General features: G+C 41.1%; 1 protein-coding gene across 1 annotated transcript; it reads right to left on the reverse strand.

The window, feature by feature from the left end:
• Positions 1-739: 739 nt before the first annotated feature.
• hook2 (hook microtubule-tethering protein 2) lies at positions 740-17,991 on the reverse strand. Its single transcript, XM_086288400.1, has 22 exons — positions 17,760-17,991; positions 15,623-15,705; positions 15,075-15,147; positions 14,889-14,939; positions 14,670-14,802; positions 12,208-12,275; positions 11,821-11,886; positions 11,609-11,689; positions 8,973-9,139; positions 8,593-8,733; positions 7,504-7,705; positions 7,224-7,334; positions 6,668-6,755; positions 5,334-5,400; positions 4,842-4,979; positions 4,031-4,118; positions 3,330-3,364; positions 3,149-3,231; positions 2,964-3,067; positions 2,742-2,843; positions 2,581-2,652; positions 740-2,473 (listed from the first exon to the last, which is right to left on the reverse strand). The coding sequence occupies exons 1-22, from the start codon at positions 17,802-17,804 to the stop codon at positions 2,345-2,347; spliced, it is 2,127 nt and encodes a 708-aa protein (XP_086144526.1). The 5' UTR covers positions 17,805-17,991; the 3' UTR covers positions 740-2,344.
• Positions 17,992-23,567: the final 5,576 nt, after the last annotated feature.

The following is a 23,567-nucleotide window of genomic DNA, read 5'->3' on the forward strand; positions in this document are numbered from 1 at the left end:
CCAGCACTCCCCTGCCGCAACCCTGATAAGGATAAGTGGAAGAAAATGGATGGAGGGTGGAAGCTGGACATGTGGTGGACAAAAGACAACGTGGCAGGCTTTAACCAATAAATAAATAACCATAAAATAGTGGAAACCCAACACAGGATCTGAGTTCACTGAAGCCTCATGAAAAATTGTCTCAGTGGGTGGCCATCTTACCTTAGAGTTGAGGGTGTGTTAAAGAATAAAGGTGGTCATACAAACTGACTTCAAGTTTGTTTGAATTGTAGAAACTGTTTTTAATCCTTAATGTTTAATCTGCTGCATCTCCCATTTTCCCAGAAAAATATAAAGAAATCAGGAGTGGTTCATGGTTGTTACATAGTACAGACTTAACAAATCTTAGGTGAATCTTACAGCCCCCCCCAAACATGCCATTCTATTACATTGTGCTGTTGTTCATCATGTTTGAATGTGCCACCTCTCTTTAATCCGTTGAGATGTGCTTGTGGAAAAGTGGTGCGACGGATAAACAATGCCTTCACCGTTTTGACAGTTGCACAAAGGATGTGAGAAGTTTGACTAATCGGTTTGGCCTTTAGGACTGTGACGGAATGAAAGTCTACCCACAACAAGGGCCCACTTTGATAAAACCTGGGTTGGCGTGCTTTCTCAGACCTCTCTGGGTGAGTCTAAATCGGAAGGGACTGAAAGTGAGTCTTTGAATGCACTGAAAAGAAGAACACAAAATGCCATCTTTAACTTAAGATCCCATTTATTTGTAGTGCAAAAAGTAGAACAGAGAGGACTACAAATAATTTAACCCTGTGCCAAGTACATTATGCTATAATCTAGTAGACCATTTCATGATGCAACCTTTCACACCATGCATATGTGGACCAATAATTTTACGCCATAAAAACCAACTTAAAAAAAAAAAAAAAAAAATCAGTAGAACAAAAAAGTAAAAAGTGTTTACACAACAGCAGGACTCTGGTCTTTGTAGATCATAGCACAAACTGTTAGAGGCAAGTACAAGTCACAGGACAGCAGCTCTGACATGGGACGCACAAAAACAACTTGATCAACGGTTGTAAAGAAAGGCAGACGTAGAGTCTGATAAATGTGCCTCAGGCTTTTTAATCTGCTGTCGATTTCCTGTCACAGGAAAAATTCCAGCGCATTGAAGAACACGTTTCCTTCCAGCTCAGCTCAGCCGTGAACAACACCTAGCAGCGGCAAACAGCACATCAGCTGACTCAGTTTTATATATTTTTTAGTGTTTTTATGATTAGAGACTCTCGCATAGTGTTATCCAGTTTTTGTGTTTAAAGTGGAGAGTGCAGTTGGGTCTGACCCACAATCAGACCCCCTGATGGGGGAGGTCTTATGGATAGGAATAAAAAAAATAAAAAAATAATATTTAGAGGCAACAGCGAAAAGAAAAATACACAAAAGTCATATCACCAGACTTGAGCACGTACCTGCAGTGTGACAGAAACAGTGTTGGCGCTGCAAACATGTCAGTGTTCAGTCTCATCTATAAAGGGCTAGCATGGGAGACTTTTGCGAGGCACTGAACAAACCCACCCTTCTAGAGAGAAAGTGCTTTGGTGTACACTGTGAAAATATTTACAAAAGACATGTTTCAGATTTAAGGCTGAGAAGGGGAAAAAAAAAAAAAAGCATTTAAAGAGAATACAGAAGAAATCAAGACTAAAGCTGTTACACACCCGCTTGATTTTTACATTTTTTCCCAAAGGTACTTCAAACTTAGACTAAAAATAAAAACGCTACAAGAAAAAAAAACAAAAAAAAAAACAAAAAACAACCTCAGCAAACACATAAAACCCAAAATGTAGTGAACGTGACGATCTGCTGTAGTGGAGGTATGAGGACAGCTTGTGCAGCTTTTGTTCTGTAGCACTTGGAGTAGTCAAACTTCTCTGTCATCTATCACATTTAAACTGGCACCTGACAAAACTTGTTCCAGTTCTGTTTCACTGTTTAACATAAAAAAATAAATAAAAAAGGATTTTAAATAGATGTTCAAGGAAAAAAAAAAAGTCCAAGAAGCTACAGGGGAAATAAAAGTCACCTTAAAAGGTGAGGTCGCCTCTTCTTAAGGCCTATAACTCCTACTTTTTAATCAGAGCAGAGAGCTTCTGCTCTGGAGCCCAACGGAGAAAAGAAATCTTCTCATATCAGTAAGAGCCAGCAGGGGGCAGCAGCAGCGTGACAAAACTGAGGCACAGTGATCCCAGTGAAGGCATAAAAAAGGCAAAAGACACTCAGAGATCACATGGATCACCTTGTGTGCACTTTGCTTTTCATTTGAGGGTAACTGTCACGCCTCCGTGTCTCATCTCGGGTGGTGTCGTGTCAGGCCTCTCCTTGCGTTGGTGAGTTGTCTCTGCTGGGCGAGGAAGGACATGGCCTGGTTGGAGGAGCCCAACCGCTCACCAGACACTTTCTGATGCAGCCCCATTCCCTGACAGGTAAAGAGGGCGGAGGAAAGAGAAAGATGAAGGAGTGAGGGATTGGGTGGTGTGGATGTAGTTCCTGTTTGAGCTTTTGTGTATTTACACGCTCGCTCACCATGTTGTACCAGGCACTGATGATGAGTTTCACCTCCTGGTCATGCCTGGCCCTGCTCTTCTCATAATCATGCTGTATAAAAGGAACACCATCATCATGCATTAGTGGGATTTACAGTGCTGATGGAAGCACACTTGTCTCTCAGAGTCAGAGGTTCATACCTCCAGATGCTGGATTCTTCTCTCCTTCTCCATCAGCTGGTTTTTCATGGCCTGACTATCAGGAGCCACTGGCTGCTGCTTAGGATCCAGGGTTTTGATCACCTGCACACAAAAGGATATTAATTTAAAGAGCTTAGAACATCATTTTTTCTGATATTTAAAAAGGTCGAAGTCTTTAAAAATGTGTGAAATAAAAAGTGCAGTACTCCTATAACCACTGACCGTTCTCGCCTTCTCCACGTAGCGTTTGTATCGCTGCTCCATCTGCTTCATGTCCTCGTCCTTCTTCCGCAGGATCTCCTGGAGTTCATCAATCTTCTTAGCCACTAGAAGGAAAAACAAATTTGTGTTTAGGAAAGGAACAAAGCTGAACTTCTTCTGAATACCATCTACATGACATTCCTTACTGTTGCTGTCTACTTTGGGCTCCAGGTCATCAATGACCTCTTTTTTCTTTTGCAGGTCTGACTGGGCCTCCTGGAGCTTCTCCCTGGAACAGTACACACATCGACACTTGTGTGAGTTCACTTTTGTTTGCAGCACAGAAGGCAGACAGGCATCAGTAAGCAGCAGAAAAATAATACTCACAGGTGCTCCTCAAGCTTTTTCTTCAATAAGGACGACTTCAAAGAAGAAGAAAAGAAAGAAAGAAACTTAAAATCCATTGTACTTAAAACGGCACATTTAAAAACAAACACACACACACACACACACACACACACACACACACACACACACACACACACACACACACACACACACACACACACACACACACTAAACTGTGAAAGTCAAGGTGTCAAAGTCAAATCATAGGCCAGTTGGAGAGAGGGCGGGCCGTACTTACGATGGCCTGATTTTGGCAGAGTTGATCGGTGGGGGCAGGCGGAGAGAGACAGACACAGAGGGGCAGGCGTTACCGGTGAATCACCACAGCAAACACGGGTTAAATTCCCACACAACATGTATCAAAGTAGGAGAACAAACAATGCGGTCCTCAAAGGCAGAGTGATTTCAGAACTAATCGTTTCAATATACTCAGTGTGCCATATAAATACCATGCCAGCTAAAACCCTTCAATGACTTGAGCATATACATAATAAATGACTTTGTTGGTTAGAATTTAATCTCGCATCTTATATTTCACTTCTTCAAGGGAAAACTGATGAGAAAAAAAAAAGTCAGTTGCACACTGTGTATATGCTGCCAATATTCTGTCAGCTTGATTGTGTTGAGTTATGTAATAGCAGAAGTGGGCAGATGAGAAGCAAACCGGTCTTTCTACTCACGTCCTCGTTCTTGCTGTCCTGCTCCTGGAGTGCTTTCTGGAGCTCCTCGACCTGAGAACGCAGCTCTGAGATCTGCTGCTGGTTCAGCCTTGGAAAGAGGAAAATAAAGGAAACATGGGGTAAGAATGAGAGGAAAGGTTGGGAAGAGAAGGAGGAAAAAAACAAAAAACAAAAGGAGGGAGGTGTGTGGGGGAGGGGGCATGACTAGAGAAGGAAAAGGGTTTATAGAGAGGCAGATGGTAAAAGACGTGAAAGATGCAACACAAACTTATTAAGCTGCTGCTACTGTGGGTGGAAGATGTTTGCAAAGTATCAAGTGGGTCCTTGTACATCTGCTGCAGGCACTGACTGTGCCGCCTGGCCATTCACTGCTCTGCTCTACTGAGCATGCTCACTCCACTCCTCTCCTCCTGGTACTGTTGCTGAGGATGCTTCCCACATCCTGGGCCTGGTGTTGCAATGGACACACACACACACACACACACACACACACACACACACAAACGTACACACACACAGTCCACCCACATGTCCACATGCCCACAGGCATGTAAACACACACACACACACACACACACACTCTGAGTCGAGGGACAATCTGGCTTTTTGCTTGTCTGTCCTCCAGTCCAGCCCACACAGTTCAGTTGAACACACAGTCCAGAGGGTGAGTTGACATTTAGGCAGATATCACTCCTCCTATCAGCCAAACAACCAGCTTAATGTCCAGGAACGCACAGTATGGTGGCCTAGAAGCAGACTGGTTATTTAACACTGCTGAAAGAAGAGTGTGCGGACACACACACACCCCTACCTGTTCTGAGTTTCTAGCCCATTCTTGCTGCGTTGAGCCTCCTCCAGCTCAGCCTGAACTTCCACAAGTTTCTGTCGGTAGGTCTCCTCTTGGACGCACAGCATCTTGTTTTCACTTTGGAGACGAACAACTGTCTCCCTGTCAAAGCAGCAATGATAAGAGCGGGGCGACAGGAGGTGAAGGGAAAAAGAGAGGCGGGGATAAAATAAACGGGTTAGAGAATGGCGGCTGCAAATGGAAGCATGAACGAAACTTCTATCCACCAACGCCCAGGCCAAACGCGCCATGTGTCGCCATTTGGCACGCAACGTCCACTTTCTAAAAATAAACTTTTGTGGTTGTGTTAGCAAGAATGTACACATGGCACGAGTGAGTGCGTGAGTGAAAGTTACACCGAGGCATGTTTGTGTAGACTTAAAATAAAACGGCCTTCTTATTATGGTTAAAAAACACCAAACAAAAGAAAACATTGAAATGTGCAAACAGACATACTTGATCTCAGTTGGCATGATCTCTGCAGCCAGGTTTTCAACCGTGTCACCGCTGTCACACAAGCCTCCTGCAGAGAGAAAGACAGTCAGACAAACAAATCATCGCAAAAGTCGAGTAATTCCTGTGTCTCCCCCCCCAAAAACAACAACAACAAACAACCAAACAAAATACCCCAACCCCAAATCAGTTTGATGAAGTGAAACAGCACAAACAAACCCCCCCTTAAAACAAAATAGTTGCACAGAAATCACACTGAAGATCCCAAATTCAATAGAACTGAACTACATTTAAAACGATTAACAGAATAAAATAAGGAGCTCAATAATGAAAAATATGATACGAGGCACTTTGAGGCGACTGTTGTGATAGAGAAATTAAACTGAATTATGGCTGTGGAGCTGAATCAGTCTTTAGAAGGTTCTTTGCTTCCTTTCTAGTAAGCGGTGCAGAGGATGACGACCTCTGAACCAGAACCACTGTTATCTGACTGCATTTGGATGGAGGACTCGCACACACTGTCAGCTGGACACTTGACCACGTTTACTAAAAAGGCCAATTTCAGCCTGAGAAATTTTTTCACTGTAAATGTTTACAATCCCCCCCCCCAAAAAAAGTTACACTCTTTAGTATTACCATTACACTCACTGGCCACTTTATTAGGTACACCAGTTTAATTGCTCAGTTACAAAAATATCTAATCAGCCAATCACATGACAGCAACAAAAAGCATCTATGTATGTAGATGTGGACTGAACATCTGAATGGGAAAGAAAAGTGATTTTAGTTTAATTAGGAGTGATCTGTGTAGTCTCTTCATGTGTCTCACTGACCATGTCCACCCCTTTATGACCACAGTGTGACCATCTTCTGATGGTTGCTTACAGCAGGATGACACACCATTCTTAACTCATTCACTGCCATTGACGTCTATAGCCGTCAATGGCAGTGAATGAGTCAATGGGTTTAACTCATTCACTGCCAATGGCTGGCAGTGAATGAGTTAAACACAGAGTTTACTGTACTCAAGTAGTGTCCAGTCACCAGATCTAGAGCACCTTTAGGATTTGGTGGAACGGGAGATTATCATGGATGTGCAGCTGACAAATCTGCAGTAGCTGTGTGATGCTATCATGTCAAATCTCTGAGAAATGTTTCCAACACTTTCCTGAATCTGTGCCACAGAGATTTAAGGCTGTTCTAAAGGAAGAAGAGGGTCCAACTTCCAAGTTTCCTTATGTTTTATTTATTTTTTTCCTCCAACAGTGCGTGACATATTTCTCAGTAAAGCCCATTGTTTTAGGTGTTTTCTAGCCATACCTATGCTTTCAACTCACCTGCTCCACTGAGATACCTCTGCTGGACTTGTGCACACCTGAGCTCATCGTTTGTCTCCCGCAGTGTGTCTCTTTCTGCGATCAGACGCTGGAAAACAAAGGACACCAAAACACCTTAAGTGGCCTTAAGATCCATGTAGCGTCAGGTTTTCTATATCTGGACTTGGATGCGATGCAGTCCAGACAGAGACAGAGCAAATACAAGTATCCACGTCATATTAGCACATTTCCTAATTACACCCACAAGTAAGCGAGAAAATTAATCACTCCTTGACTGCAGAAGCTACTAGAATTGACACAGGATGTGGGAGTCCGCTGAAGAATAGTACAGTATCTACCAGGACACAATTCTCCATGTAGGGAAGTGCTTTCTGTAATGATCACAACAAACGCCAATCTAAACATCATTTGTCATCACTGAAATCAAAACTATTACTAGACCGAGAGGGAAATGAGAGGGCCTCAGTGTACAAAAACACTCTGTAGACCATGTGCACATTTCCCCCCATATAAAAACTGTTTATTTTTAATTTCTCAAAAATACTCTCCGACTCACTTCCTTCTCCTTCAGCAGTGCGTCGTACTTGTCGTGAAGGTTCTTGTACTCAAACTGCCACTTCTCAGCTTTCATGGCCTCTGCTGAGTGCTTGGTGTGAAGCTCATGAGCCTACAAGTCAGAGAGCATACAGTCAGCCAGAGTGCTCTATTTTAAATAAATAAATAAATAAATAAATAAATAAATAAATGAAAAGGGTTTCCAAACACGTGTACGAGCCAGAATGTGTTTCGCATCTCTTGGATGTCCCAGCACAGGAACAGGCAAAAGCACAGCTTGCCTGTCTCTTGTAGGTGTCCAGCTGACTGCGGACAGCGTTGGCCCTGCGAAGCTCCTCCTCCAGCTCGCACGTGCGCTGCATGTACACAGTGTTGTGCTCTTCCAGGAGGCGCACTTGTCTGCGCAGGTCTCCCAGGTCCTCCAGCTTCCTCTTGTACGTCTCCACCATCGCCTCGAGCTGGTTCACCCGGTCAGACGAGTGCCTGAGGGGGAAGGAAAGCATAGCGTGGGAGGCATCGAGCAACAGCAGAGGAATATGAGTTATACTTAACACAATGCGTCCATGTAGATGTGTACTCTGACGCAAGCCGGTGTCAATGCATGAAAATTTGTATTATCAACACAGATGTCAGAGAGAGCAGAATGGACATCTGTGTGTGGGCAGCATGGGGGTTGCTTCTGTGAGTTCATCTATTATCAGTTTGAACTACTACTTAAAGGAAAAGGCTCGTCATTATCAACATTCTTGATATTAAGAATTTACCAACACTGTATTAGTATGTGTATTGATACTTTTGGACTCAGGATCAAAACTGTTTAAAGTTTTTGCCTCTTCTACAGAGATCAATCTTCAAATATGCCAAGAAACTTCAACTCATCCACTGTTTTTTGCAACTACTACTCAAACAGAAGGAAACACTGAATTTGTTGGACAGAAGCAAATATATTTAAAACAATCTTTGTATAATAAAAGAAGCATTGCACCCTGTAATTCACATACAATATTTACTAGCAGGACCTTCTGATTGTTGGCAGTTGTTTTATTCACAGTTCCTGAAGTAGTAGCTCAGCAGAAGTTGTTAGCAAATGTTTACAATTACCCGTTTTGACACAAGGAAAACCTTTATATGTAAAACACGTGTAAACTGTGAATGTAATGCATTCAAAAAAGCCTGCAAAGCATGAACACAAACACTTAGTGTCCATGTGACCAAACGCCCACAAAGCGCAACTTTCTGCAGTTTCTTTCACTACAAACTTGTGAGCTTGCAAAAAGGCCTACACCACTCCTTACATAATAACCACTGTTTAACTGGCTTGTTTACATTTTCATGATCAACTGAACTCGATCTGTTCGAGCTGCTCTCACCTGAGGATGTCCATCTCGTCTTTGAGGGCCTGGGCCTCCTGCGCCAGGCTGGTCAGGTCTTCGTTCCGTAGCTGCAGCTCAGCCACCTCGCGCTCCAGTATCTCTGCCCGCACACGCATGTCGTCTCTGCCGTTCTCCAGTCTGAGATATACAGTGGTTAATATGACTGGATATGCACTTTGAAAGACACTCAAAGGAACAGCTGACTCAACGGCATCTGATTTGCATGTCTTTATAAAGTTGACTCATATGTTATGAACGAGGGCTGAAATTTTATACTACTACTACTACTACTACTACATCTTTTTAAAGAGTTAATGACTGAGACACTCATTATAAACCCCGGGTTGTTTTCCTAAGTACTTAAGTACCACTTGTACCTGTAGTTTTCCTCCTGAAGCTGCTCCATCTGACTCTGCAGCAGCAGCAGCTTCTTGCCAGTGATGGCAGTGGTGGAGGCGTCCAGAGATTCGCATAGGCTGAGCTTCTCTTTCAGGGAGCGCGTCTCTGCCTGCAGGGACATCTTCTCCTCCAGAGCCACTGACAGCTGTCGGAGGGGGGTGGGAGAGAGAAACGGAGCACAAACATTGCAAAAAGAGGTGTAAAGATTGAGTGTGCAGTGGACTGCTGAGAGAGAAGAGACGGAAGGTGAGCTACAGCTTTAAAAAGGGGTGAAAAACAGGACAAGGAGACACAATAGAGGAAAGGTCGAGATTGAAGCATAACAAAAAGCAGCAAAAAAAACCAGCCTATATACAAAAAAGCCACAGTGCAAGGACACAACAGATTCATGAAGGAAAACAAGATAAACAGCGATAACTCACCACTTTCAGTGCAAAGAGGACCTTAAACACATGCTTTGCTGTAATATCACAAGCTCTTTTGTAAAATGTGTGTTAGTCAGCTGGTGTGCAATGATCTCAAGCAGATGGAACATTCTCAGTAGTGCAGTTGTTAGCTTTACCCCCAGGGTTCAAAGCAGATCCTCATGATATGAGCAGACGAGTATGCAGAGCTCATTGAGGACCGTAAGTAATACATGTGTAACATTAATAGTCGGCAGGAGAACAGATCTACATCGATGACGGTGGTTGGTTTGAGGAAAGGGCCGGCTGTGGTTTAGAGCTGCATTACTTTTAAATGTTTGTGTCAGACTGAACGGCGCTCATAGTTAAACAAGCTTGCATTCCAATATTAAGAGAGGGGAGCGCATACTTACCTGCAGGATATCTTTCCAGTCTGAATACAGCAAAACCCTACACTGAACTTTAAGGACAGATTGCATGCTTTAGCACCAAACCAGTAACAGTAAATAGCTTTCAAAACAACACAAATGACTAATCCCTAATGCGTGGGCCGAGTAAGTAAACAAACAGGTGGGCTGGGAGCAGTACAAATTATAGTTGGCTACTGCTCCATCCCAAGGCAATGTGTCAGTTTTATCTTGATGTTATGCAACTATCGACTGGGATCCTCTTTTTCAAAAAAAAGAAAAAAGTCTGAATTAGTCCGCTCACATTCAGTGGTGCAAAAACAAGTCAAGGGAACACAAACAAAGCCTTTGGCTGGCTAATCAATAAAAGGCCAGAGCACAAATAAATTGCAGGCACAGACACACGCAACATGCTTCTCTAAAAAAATAAATAAATAAAAAAATACAGCAAAACTAAACCTCTGAGAGTCTGTAAATCTGGTAGGCAGAGATGAAATGGCATTATTTTTTCAAATTTCAAGTCAACAGCTCAAAGATTGATAAAACAAACCCGAGACTCATCTTAAAGTTATAATCCTCAAGATTTCCATGCAATCAAACCATTTCTCCCCAGCAACAGCTATTCTGCTATCCACTCTTTATATTCTTACACACTGAGCTCAAAATCTTCTTTACAAGTGAGAACTGAGGGGTGTCCTATGAGGCAAGTCAAAAAAGCCCGGCTTTCTGTTAAAGCCTAAACCTAAAACCCCAGAAAGCGACGATCAACTTTCTTTGTTAAGTCAGAATTTCTCTTGTCTGACATGAAATGTTATACTACTTCTACTACTACAATTAAACACATTAATGTTAATATTACAAACTCGATATCATCACAAGCATGCAACGTAGTAAATATATCATCTTGAAGTAAATTCATATTTACTGAATTCATTCTATAGCTGCGTTCCGCTGTTTATTTCTAACGTGAGAGCTGCACACAACTCTGAAACTGTAAACCTTATACATTTAAACAGTAAAGGTTTGGACACCACTGTGTTAGGGTTTATAGATGCAATTTGTCAACCTGTAACATACCATTTTCTATCCCACTTAAAGCATGCTGGAATAAGTAAAAATGTGGCGCTTTCAACTAGGAACATAATGTGCTCTGGACCAGGTTGTATGTTTAACATAAGTTACCAGAGTATTGTAGCCAGGGAAAAGGGAGCCACTTTCCAGACATTGAAAACGCTGATTTTAACCTGAATAATCCAATAATCTTGCTTTATAGTACACCCCTCCGGCCAAGGTGGGAACCATCCAAACTTGGTACACCCATCAAATTTAACCAATAAATGTAGGCCATGTATAGGTGGACTGCAACATTAGTGTTGTATGGTTTTTGTCTCAGTGTTTTTATAGCGTACTTCTGTACTCAATCATGCTTATTGCTCCATCTCCTGTTAAACGAGTTCAAACTAAACAAAAGTGGAATTTATACTCAAGTACTCACAGGAAAAAGACGTGAAGGACCAAAATGATAGATTTAAAGCACTTTTAGCAGGGTTGCACAGAAACTTGCCAGCACTGCTGACATACTGCTGTAACTCTACTGTGTCTTGTGTGAAAAGCACTGGCCTTAATCAGATGATGCTTGTGCAACAAAACCATTTGTTGAACCAATGTGTGCTCAAAGAGTGTCTCTTCAGTTTCCACCGACTTGATTGCCAAATTGACCTGAAGTGAAATCTTAGGATTATATCTTTAAAGTCTCAGCAAATGTTTGCCAAGTATGATCAAAACCGTGTTTAGTAAACCAACCTGATGTTCAAGGTGTCGACAGCGCTGGCTCAGGTCCTCCTTCTCGTCTGCCTCCTCACTCAGAAAATAATACTTTCTGGACTGCGAATAAAAGACGTGCAGACAGAGGATATTTGACACTGATCAAAGCAGTGGGGAGTAAACACAAACACAGGATGTAGCAAATCTAAGTAAAAAACAAGTAGGGGAATGAATATGTTGTGGGTTTTTACCTGATAGTCAAAATCCCCGTAGGTCTCTGGGCTTCCCGGTTCAGATGACGGCTCCTTCGATAAGAGCTAAAACAAAACAGGAACGTGAGTCAATGAATGCAACCACAGGGAAAATAAAATAACAGTCTTTTGCCAAAGGCAGATTTATCTGGTTCTCTGAATAACCTTGTTTGGTAAAAACCTTGGAAGATGATCCAGGTTTTTACAGTCCCTTTGGTGGTGATAACAGTAAACGCATCTTTGTAAATAGCATAGAGTAGGGGTCTGTGGGATGCTCTTTAGTCTTATGTTTATCCAGACTTCTTTGATTTTGAATTAACCGTGACTAAGAATTGGATTAATGCAAATCAGGGTAAACCAAGAGGAAAGAAAAAGAGGCTCACTCACTTCCTGAATGGCAGTCATCACAACATGCTGGACAGATTCCTCGAGTGTCATTATCTGCTGGATTTGCTCTGCGTTTAGAAGACAACAAAGGCCAGTGAAGTCTCAGCCAAATACAGATTAACACACACACACACACACACACACACACACGCTCCCATGAAAGTCAAACCACTGCTGTAAAAATCGACTCAGCTTTACAGTCAATTTTCTGTGAAACTGACCTGACCATTTTTTGTCTCATGAGCTGTTATCAGTAACGGGAAAACAGCTTGTCAACAAATTGATCAGACCATAACTGAGAGAAAAACAACTGTTCCAACTTTTTCTGTTTCAAGCCACCAACATTTACCTCTCCAAAGAAGAAAGAGCACCGCATACACCTTATTTTTTTTTGAGAATGCCAACATGTCTCCATCATTATCACCAATTTAATAAATGTGTATTTCTGTACGCAAGATGCAAAATGTCCAACACTGCTTATTTCACAGGAAGGAAGTAAAAAGAGTGCACATCTGGATGGGTCGATCTTTCTGCCATTTGTGAAATGAGGAACAAAAAAATATTCATTTTCAAAGGAAAGCTTTATAACTAATGAACCACCTTAAGCCAACAATCTAGTATACCAGGGGTTGGGAACTCCAGGCCTCGAGGGTCTAGCAGGTTTTAGATCTCACCCTGAGTCAAATGAGTAGTTCATTACCAGGCCTCTGGAGAACTTTAAGACACGATGAGGAGGTTATTTAGCCATTTAAACAAGCTGTTTTGGATCAAGGACAGATCTAGAATTTGCCCTTGAGGCCTGGAGTTCCCCCACCCCTGCAGTATATGCATGTATGATTAAATGAGTCTTCTTATGTTAGTACTCTATGCAGCAGTCTATGCCAAACACTTAATACACTCCATCCTGCAGTAGCTTGAATAGCCTTTAACATCAATAATTTGAAGCAATCAGTTCTGGTATGACTTTATCACTCTCTCATCACTGTGGATGAATTTTGTCCTACTCTTCTTTACAGTGTTGCTTCATTTCATTTCATTGAGCATTTCATTTATGCACAGCTCTTAAGGTCCTGCCACAGAATTTCAATCAGGTTGAACTCTGGACTTTGGATCATTGCAGCACCTTGATTTTTTTTGTTGTTGTTGCCTTTTCAGTCATTCTGTTGTAGATTGTCTGGGACCAGAGTCCTGTTGCATGACCTAATTTCAGCTAAGCTTTAGCTGTCAAAAGCTTCACATTTGACTCTAGAATATTTTGGTATACAGAGGAGTTCATGGTCAGCTCAATGACTGAGTTAACCACGTCTTGTGGCTGTAAAACACGTCCAAACATTTACCCCTCCACCACCGTGCTATCAGCTGGTGTGAGGCGGTTGTTGCTATTCGCCACATGTGGTGTTGTGCATTATAGCCAAACATTTCCACTTTGGTCTCATCTGTCCAAAGGACATCGTTAAGGCTTTTTCAGATGCAGCTTTGGAAACCTGAGCTGTGTTGCCATGTTCCTTTTAGATGAAGGAGGCTCTCTGCTGCAACCCTTGCAAACAAGCCATACTCCTTTAGTCTTTTTCTAATTGCGCTGTCTTGAACATCAACATTTAACATGTTGACTGAGTTCTGTAGTGTCTGAGATGTAGATCTTCGGTTATTTGCCGTTTCTCTGAGTGCTGAACGGTCTGTCCTTGGGGTGAATTTGATAGGATGTTCACACTGGAAAGACTGTGGTATTGTGTTAACACACATCCAAATGCTGCAGACCAGAAAACTTTCAGGAGGTGCTCACACTTGCACACTCTGTGCCAATTACTGGCATAGTTGTGCAGCAATTAATTTCCACATTTGAAAAATTTGTTTCCCCCTCCCTTCTTCTAGATCTCATAGCAGTTTAGTCACTGCCTTTCCCAGCTATTGAAAAGCAAACCCACAAGTGTGAGACATCTTCTTTACTTCTACAACTCAGCAGAATAAAATGTATTTACTATAATAACAAGAATGCTGATTCTAGCACCTTTTAATCTTGTGCTTCAACACAGTTGCCATATATAGCAGTTAACCAGCAGCCACGTCTCCTAATGTTGCTCCTAATCCCCTAATGAATGTTTATGTTGGCAAGAGGTCAGTCCATTTTTTTTTTTTTTAAACATTTGCAAAAATTTATGAAAAAAAAAATCCAGAAAGTGTCTATTCAAGGATGGAGGAGGAAAACAAGGCCATCTGGCCACCATGATAGTATGTCATGTCATATTATGCTTTGCAAGCAGTTGGGTATAAAGTGAGTGGCCAGCTGCTAAATACAGCTGTTGTCTAAATAAAGTTGCCGTCCGTGTGAGCATTTCTAAATGACTTGAGATCACTGAATTGCGTTTTTGTGTTTTCATGCTGACAAATATCTTCTCAGCAGTGATTATGAGGCATTTATTCCTAAATGAAAGCAGAAGAAATGTACTTGTGTACAGGCCTACCTTGTTTCTTCTCGCAGCTGACTGCACAACCCAACACGAGCTGTACCAGCTTTCCCAGTTCTGTGACATCTCCCATCTCTCCTATCAGGTTCACGTCTGGCATATGCTCATCAGACACCTGGTGACCGAGCACCTGTTCACGAAACAGAAAAGTGAGCTGGTAGGCTCGAGTCAAGCAGCACATGAAAAATGAAGGCCAAATCAGCAAAAGTTTCTTACATCGTGATAATATTCCATCATGCTTTTCAGAATCTTTTTCAAATTGCTGACCTGAAAGAATGAAACGGGGTTACAATCGTAACACTTTCATTAATCAAGCAGAAGAATTTAAAAAAAGATCTTTGATTTTAGTCATTCTAGATAACTACAGGGTGTTCTGTCATATCATGCTGTTTCACAAATTACCTTGAGGCGCCAGTTGGCCCCGCTCTCCTCCTTGATCCTGCCTAGCCATGTCTCATTAAACCAAGAAGGGTCTCTGTTAATGAGAGCACAAGAGAATTGTAACGACGACATCTCTGGATACTGAGATTGATAACAAGACCACAGGGCAGTGAGACCCTGTGTTTCTGTCCCTTCAGGCACAATGACAGAGTAAAACTATTCATTAAAAGCTACACAGCATGGGAAGCAGCTACAGCTAAAATAGGTTGATTAAAAATCTGTTTTCCAAATGTGTATTTTCCAATAATTGGTTGATGTGATTAAGCCTGCACACATCACTTTATTTATTTAAAAAACAAACAAAATCACACCGATGCCTGAGGTATTCAGAGCCATGTCTGGGTAACATTTACTGTTTAACTGGCTACATTTTGCATAGATAATGGACTTAATGGCAATCCAAAATTATACAGATAAGCAAATTTCAGTGAGTAAGTTCTGAATGAATCTCCAGAAGACAATCGTGCAGTTAGTGGAAACAACACTGGTGACATACTGCTTGTGCTTACATTCTGTGCAGTACATGTGCAATGGCCACTCCGCTTGTCAGGTCGTGCTTGCTGTTGCACGATGGCACCTGAAATGTCTGTAACTGAGAGTGAAGACATTAAAGAGCTGGTCATTAAAGAAAGAAACCTTTCAATGTTTTGACATTTAATGTACAGCAACATTACATTAAACTAAACCAGGGTGAAAACATTACTATATTAAATAAATGAATCTAATATCCCCATTCTAAACAGCACTGTGCAAAAATCTTGAATCATTAGGAAAATGGGTGCAGTGATTTATTGAAACGTCGACAAACATAAATGTAAATTGGGGAAAACGTGATTTATACAATTCTAACAAACTTGAAAATACATATTTGGTATTTGCCATTTGTGGAATCATCTTGAACAGAACAATGCTTTAATGTTTGGTGACTGGACTCTAGGGAAGCCAATCCATGACTGATGGTGTTGTCTTGTGTGTTTTTCTATTTGGGTATGCTTTCATTGCATTGCCAGGGTGTTTGAGATCACTGTCATACTGATAAATAGAATGATTACCAATTAGATGGTTCCCAGATGGTATTACACTTTTCTGCATTCATAGTTCCATCAATTTTGAAAAGATCCCAAAAATATTGACTGAAAGCCAACACCATACCATACAGAGCCTTCCTTGTGTTTTACAGATGGCTGTAGAGTCTCACTGTTGTACTCTCTCCTGATCTCCTCTGTAGAGCAGCCTAAATCTGAACAAAATTTTGTTCAGATTTAGGCTGAATTTTTACAGTATTTAAAAAAAAAAAAAAAAAAAAAAAGCAGTAAAAAGAATGAATTTTTACTGCTTTCTAACTCACTCCACCAGATCTGTTACCACCCATTTTAAGTTCAGTTCCACTTTGGCATAGCTCAGCCTTCTGTCCTTGCCTTCTTCCCTTAAGAATGGCTTCTTGACCTCCACATTTCCACTGAGACTATTTCTGATCAGTAATCAGTAGATGGGTCAACTTGATGCATCTAATTTTTTCTATTGTTTAAGGCCACGATTTTATATTCTGCTCCTCTGCTGTATATAGTCTTCTTTGATCCTTGATACATCTTTTGTCCGCGACCTGTTCAGTTTCCTTACATTTTTAAGGACACACTGCACACCATGCTGAGATGTGAAGTTTTCAGCCAACAGCTCTTAGTGAATCACCTTCTTTATATAAATACCATTTTATGCCTGTCAACCTGTGTTATCACTGGGAATAGGAACAAGTTATATTGCTGCTAGTAAAGCCTAAAGATACAATTTAAAACTGGTTCTCTATTTTGTCTGTGTAGACAACACTAGCTCATCCGTTGAGTTGGGTGTCTTTTTATGCTTGAATAATTCATAGGTCAGTGTTGAGTGGCTTAAAAACACAAAAACATTTCTTTGAGAATGGTCAGATACGAGGACTGGACTGGACAATGAGTAAAAAAGTAGCCGATGTTAAAAGAAACTTTGAAAGACCTTCAGAAAGTCTAAAGAACAATTGCTCAAGATCATTTTTAAAAACTTTCCAATTTAAAGAAAGAAGGGGGATTTATGTATTTGGGGATTTTGTGTAAAGCTGCTCAAGCTTTCTAAACATAACTTAAATTAAAAAAAAAAAAATACTAAGCAGCAATGGGGGATTACAGCCCTGCTTAGTATGCTATTATTAGTTGGTGTCTTAGTTCAGTCCAAGTCTTCACACCTCTTTGTAGAAAGGAGCCAAACAGGTGGATTTGCTCTGAGCTTTGAAAATAACGTGGCTGTGTTGGATAGCCTAACATTACTCCTTAGGCCTCTCAGCTTACACTAAGCTATTTGGGTTTGTTTTTCTGGCAGTTAATTTGCTGACAATGCAGTCAGTTTGCTAACATGGATAAGAGATAAAGCAGACCACCAGGAGCAAACCTCCAATGTGTTCACAAAGCCAATTAGCTCGGCTGGCTAGTGACAGTTAGCTTACAACTTAAAACACCAAGCGTTTAATTGACCAAGTCAGTAAAGATGCCCCTTATCGATTACGTGAGCCCACAACTTCCAAAAGTAAAGCCGTAATTCTCCACATTTGCTAACACCTGCTGACACCTCTTAGCCGGCGGTTAGCCTTGCTCGAAATGTTGCTACTGTCAAACTTACCCAGGTTAACAGTGAATCACACAGCTTCGCCTTATCCAGACTCATTGTGCTGTCCTCTGTGAAACCCGCAGGAGCTTACAGAGAACTGGGGGGATTTTGTTCTCGAGGCTTGTTTTGGCCCGAAGTTTCTTACTCAGTGCTGACACTTTCCACGTCAGACACTGTCCAGCCGTGGCCTCCTCCTGCTGCTCCTGACAACCTTCGCGTTTCGGCTCCTGTGGGCCTCGCGAGCTTCCGTATTAGAGCGTTTCCAAGACGATGGATTATATTTTGGGTCAGCTTGTCTAGTCGCAGTCAAAAATAGTAATTATCGCGATAATACGCTGTTTTTCTTTTAATCTGCTATAATGATGTTGCTTAAATGCTGACCATCTCCGAGTGTAATTTATTTACCCTTTATTCAGCCGGGGGATGCTAGTGAGCTGACGAATTAGCTTTTAAAGTAGGGTTCAGGTCAAGGTAGCTAGATAGACATGATACAGAAAATATATTAGAATTTTTTTTAAGTAACTAGTGTACTAGTGATGTTAAGACTCATAATTTCCAACTGTGTCAAAAAATATTTCAGTACCCTCAAACTTACTTAATTTGCAAGAATATACTTATTATGCTCTCCATTTAAATTTTACTTCATTGATTTTTTACACTGTTTTCTGTTTTCTATATAACCACACTCCTATTTTTCTAAATGAGCGCTTTCCCCCTTCTTTCTGATATTAGTGTGTATCTTAACATTTTAAAAATAGAAAGAGATCACCCCTTTACTACTTGGACTGAGATTCACAAGCATTTAAAGGCAAGAATGCATTTTGCATTTTGAGATTTATGCATATTATTTGTATTATTTCATTTACAAGCACCAAAATGTGTTTGTCCTTCTGGAGCTTTTAATTTAAGAAATTCCATCAACCAATTGTTTTCAATTGCTTGCACATGGAAAACTGTGTTGGATCCTATCAAACTGCTATAGAAGGGATCTCAAATTTGCAAATTTAGGGCCATAGATGGCCACAATGTCTTCAGAGCCTTTCCATGACGGCTCTTTATCCTTTGCTTGGCACTCACATGCTAGCACGACTGTAATTTCAGGCACCACTATTTAACTATATAAATAAATTAGTTGTCCCATATAATCAACATAACCATGTTCTTTTGTCTAATACATAAACCCCAGAGTCTCAGTGCTTTACTCTCAACTAGTTTAACTTGTGATCCAACCAGTGCATCCCAGTTATGGCTACTGCTGTTGGCAAGGAGCTTCTAAAAGCCAAGGCAAAGAGTTTGTTGAGAAGTGAGGATGGGTGGCAGGACTCCATCCAAGGACTGAGACTGATGCAAAAGCACTACATCTCCTACTACTTCTATTGTTGTTAACACATTGGTCTTACATATGAAAGATCCCAATTCAAGAAAAGCTAATATACTCCTAGTGCTGGGCCTGAGCCCAGATAAACGGGAGGGGGAGGGGGCATCCTATGTGCCAAATCAAACATGTGGGTCCATCCATATTGGCAACCACATAAATGTACTACTACTATTATTGTACAAAGAAGCTCCTGGTTAATTTCAGATGTCTAAAGTCAACTTTTACAGGGTCAGACAAGGCCAAGTGTTGTTGACTTTGTCTTAGGATGTAATGCTGAAACTGTAGTACTTGTATCCACTTGTAAACAAGTTTACCTGTAATGGGAAGTTATCTGGTGCACTAATTAGCAATATGTTGGCATATTTTACTAGCAACAGCTTATTTATTCATTGTTAGCTGCTGCATTTCATTAAAAAAATTCCAGCAGTGGCTGTCCAGCGTCTCTGCTGAAAGCCCCGCTGATTTTTTTTTTTTGTACTATTCAGATTACCTCAAAGCACCACTGGATGGCTCTAGTTGACAAATAGCCATAGAGAACAGCTTGTTGCCCAACTGGCAACGCCACAGCCTACAATCCATGCTGCATGACTGCTCTAATACAAAATGTATCCAATAAGACATGCTTTCTAAGTAATGAACACACATATTTTAAAATAGCAGGATAATGGTAGCTCAATTCTTTATATATAGCCTGTTGACTTTTGATCCAGCCTTTGGGAGCGTGTACAGGTATTCCTCTGTTTTTGTTTTGCTAAAGAGTGGGAATGTCATGGTTGTTTCTAGTCGTTCATAAGCAGGTGAAGTCTCCTTCTGGTATCATTACCATGCTGTCACTCACGTACACCCTCTCCTTGGTACTCTGAAATTCACCCAGTCCCTTTCCGTCTCCTTCCTGCATTCTTAGTCATCGTCACAAATCAAACTTAAGTGACCAATCACAGTGAAACTCTGCCACTGCTTCCTGTTTGCTTTGGCAAACCTAGTGAGTTACTGTGTAATAAGTCCACCGTGCTACTTGAACACCTGCGACGAGATGAAATGTCTGTCAAACATCCGGTCCTTCCCATCCAAAACCAGTCTGGTCACAACACCGCCTTACATCTGGCTTTACCATATTTGCTTGACCAGAGTTCCTGTTTTTAAAGATGGGTTTCTGCCCATAGGAATGCACATGTTTACTCATTCCCTTCCCCTGGCTTCTCTTAAAATAACTTAAATCTCAATCATATTAACTCCTGTTATCTCAGTTTTTCATGGTTTTGTTTTGTTTATGTATTTTGTAAAGCATCATGTCACTGGTTTACATCACTGTTTACCTTATTCCCCGGCCGCCCACAGTGATCTGTATCTCCAGTCCCACACACCCTTCAGTTGAGTCCTATAAGAGCACTTGTGTTTTTACTTCAAAGGAAGATGAAGATAGGACAAAAAAGACAGGACCGGGGGTCTCAAGTTGAGCAACCCTGGGCTGGATTAAGACACCTGGGAGGAAGTGCAGTCCATGACTTGAGGGGGGTTCAGTGGAGAAGTTAGTCACCCACCGAAGGCTCGTTCAGGGCTGACTAATGCTTAAGTGGCAGGAGGTGTGGTAGGGGCTCTGGCAAAGCAAGGCTCAAACAGAGGCTGACTATTTTTGGCCAGCTGCTCTTCCTCCATGCTAATTCCTCTTTTCACCCGTTCTCTCTTTCCTTATTCCCCAGATGTGTTTCCTTCCTGAAAGTCAAAAGGCTTTACTTCTCTTCTTTTCCAACCCTCCATTGACGCACTTGCTTCCCTCTGGGGGGAACTGGGAGGGTGGAGGTGGGAGGACCAGCAGCTAAGATTGAGTAATTATTTCTTTTTTTGAAGTTTGTGGTTTTGTTGTTTGGAAAAAAAAATGAGGATAGTTCCTCTTTTAAAAAAAAGAAAAAGAAAAAAAGTCTTAAAGTGCAATGATTAAACAATTTACGACGTTGCTAAGACAGTTATCTCAATTTCTTATGAATTGCAGATCGAAACAACAGTTGTTTCATATTTCCGCTGTCAGTTATTGCTTATTGTTTGATGGTTTGATCTTTTGCCTGTTTCGTTCAGAATGATGTATACGTGTGTGTGTGTGTGTGTGTGTGGGGAGAGTTTGCACGAGAAGGTTATTTTCCAAATTCAACTGACAACATGTCCAACTTAATTTAGCACTGCAAATCAAGTGCCAGTGCTCAAAACACAGAGTGGACAATGTGTGTGGAAAAGTTTATCTTGATATTAAATCGTTAAAATGCAAATGTGAGAAAAAAATATATTAATATTCAGGTTAACAAAATACGCATTTCTAGAGCCCCTAAACCTACTCTGTACAGCAGTTCTTTACAATAGCACATTTATCACCAAATCAGCAGCAGAACATAATTACATTGTGTATAGGAAATTTATTGTTGCATAGCAGCAGAAACAGATGCATGTCTGAGACATTTGTGGGTGTGACCCCCAACAAATCAACACCAGGACCCTGCTAGTAGTAAACAACCCGCTGAGGAGTCTAATCAGCCAATCGACAATCAACAATTAAAAAAACAGGAACAAAAATATACATCATAATGAAATATATGGCACATCTCTGTCATAACAAAAAATATGGTCAAATAGTTTATCACCTGCAAATAATAAGTTGTTACAGTTAAGTCTTAGAACAGAAATCGCTATAGTAGTAAAAATATATTTTTGTCATGTGAAGAAATACTGTTTTGTCTCATAATACAACTATTCCTCAGAGATTTTGGTCCATATTAACACGTGGCATAACATAGCCGGTGCTGAGTTTTGGCTGCATATCCATGATGTGAATCTCCTGTTTCATCAAATCTCAAAGTCGCTCTACTGGATCGAGTTTAATTATCAATTATCTCAAACCAGTTTGAGATAATTGAGATTCATCAGACCAGACAACATTTTTGCAACCTTCCATTGTTCAATTTTACTGCAACTGTGCAAATCATAGTCTCAGTTTCCTTTTTCTTAGCTGACAAGAGTGGCATCAGATGTGGTCTTCTGCTGCTGTAGCCCATGTGTTTCAAGGCTTGATGTATTGTGGTTTTAGAGATGCTTCTGCATGGACTGGTTTTAATGAGGGTTGTTTAAGTTACTGTTGCCTTCCTATCTGGCCACTCTCCTCTGATCTCTGGCACCAATAACGCATTTTCACCCAGAGACCAGTTGCTCAGAGGATATTTTCTCTTTTTCAGACCATTCTCTATAAACCCTGGAGATGGTTGTGTGGGAAAATCCCAGCAGATCAGCAGTTATTTTGAAATACTCAGATCAAACCACCTAGAGAACAACAGCCGCGCCATATTCAAAGTCACTTAAATGACATTTCTTTCCCATTCAGATGCTGACTTTGAACTTCAGCAGATTGTTTAGAGGATGCCACGTTGCGTTGCTGGAAAGTGATTGGATGATTACACATTTATGCTAATGAATAGTTGAACAAAGTGGCCCCTCAGCGTATATGCACATCCATAAGGAGTACAAATACCTTTCTATCAACCTTCTGTACCCCCCCCCCCCCAAAAAAAAAACAACAACAACAACAACAACAACCCCAGCAACAGTTCTTTAATTAATCCCCCAGAGTAGTCCTTACAGGCTTAGTGCCGATGACTCATTGACGGTAAACCCCATGTCCAGCTGAAATAATGGACATCTTTCTGATGGTTTTGTTATGTTCAGAAATGCTAAGGAAACAATTTTTGACAGTTTTTTGACAGCTGAGATTGAAAAACTCATCATGTAAAATAAACAAAAGGGTGTACTATACTGAGATTGTAATTCAAATATTTGTGGAAAAGCTGCATTTCATTTAATTCACTTACATTCAATTTTACTTGTGTCAAGGTGCTTAAAATGTAAGGAGAAATCCTTATATATTAGGAGAAAACATTAGGGAGAAAACCCCCAAAATCAGATGAATAAGCGCTTGGCAACAATGGGAAGGAAAAACTCCCTTTTAACAGGAAGAAACCTCCGACAGAACCAGGCTCAGGAAGGGGTCAGCCATCTGCTGTGACTAGTCTGGGGTAACTGAAGGGAGGCAGGACAAAAGACACACTGTTGAAGAAAGCCAGAGAGTATTGATAACTAATGATTAATTGCAGAGTGGTGTATAAACACAGAGAGTGAAAAAGGTGAGTGAAGAAGAAAAACTCTGTGCAACATGGGAAACCCCCCAGCAGCCTCGGTCTATTGCATTGCAACCAAGTGAGGGTTCATGGTCACGCCCCAACTACAAGCTTTATCCAAAAGATAAGTTTTAAGCCTAAACTTAAAAGCAGAGAGGATGTCTGTCTCCCAAATTCAAACTGGAAGCTGGTTGTACAGAATTGTGGCCTGAAAGCAGAAGGCTTTATCTCCCATTCTAGTTTTCCTCTTTATTGATGTGATATGCCGCATCTAAGATAATATAGGGT

This window comes from Aulonocara sp. 'chitande type north' Nkhata Bay, linkage group LG4 (assembly GCF_057382095.1).
Source record: "Aulonocara sp. 'chitande type north' Nkhata Bay isolate Kocher_YH1m ecotype deep benthic linkage group LG4, A_spYH_male_GT1.1, whole genome shotgun sequence".
NCBI classification, from domain to species: domain Eukaryota; kingdom Metazoa; phylum Chordata; class Actinopteri; order Cichliformes; family Cichlidae; genus Aulonocara; species Aulonocara sp. 'chitande type north' Nkhata Bay.

Coding starts and splice junctions, on each gene's coding strand:
- hook2 (XM_086288400.1), bottom strand. CDS start 17,804: ATGAGTCTGGATAAGGCGAAGCTGTGTGATTCACTGTTAACCTGG. Junction 9,140..11,608: donor GTCGACACCTTGAACATCAG/GTTGGTTTACTA, acceptor CCCCTCCGACAG/CTGTCAGTGGCTCTGGAGGA. Junction 7,335..7,503: donor TGGACACCTACAAGAGACAG/GCAAGCTGTGCT, acceptor TCTGACTTGTAG/GCTCATGAGCTTCACACCAA.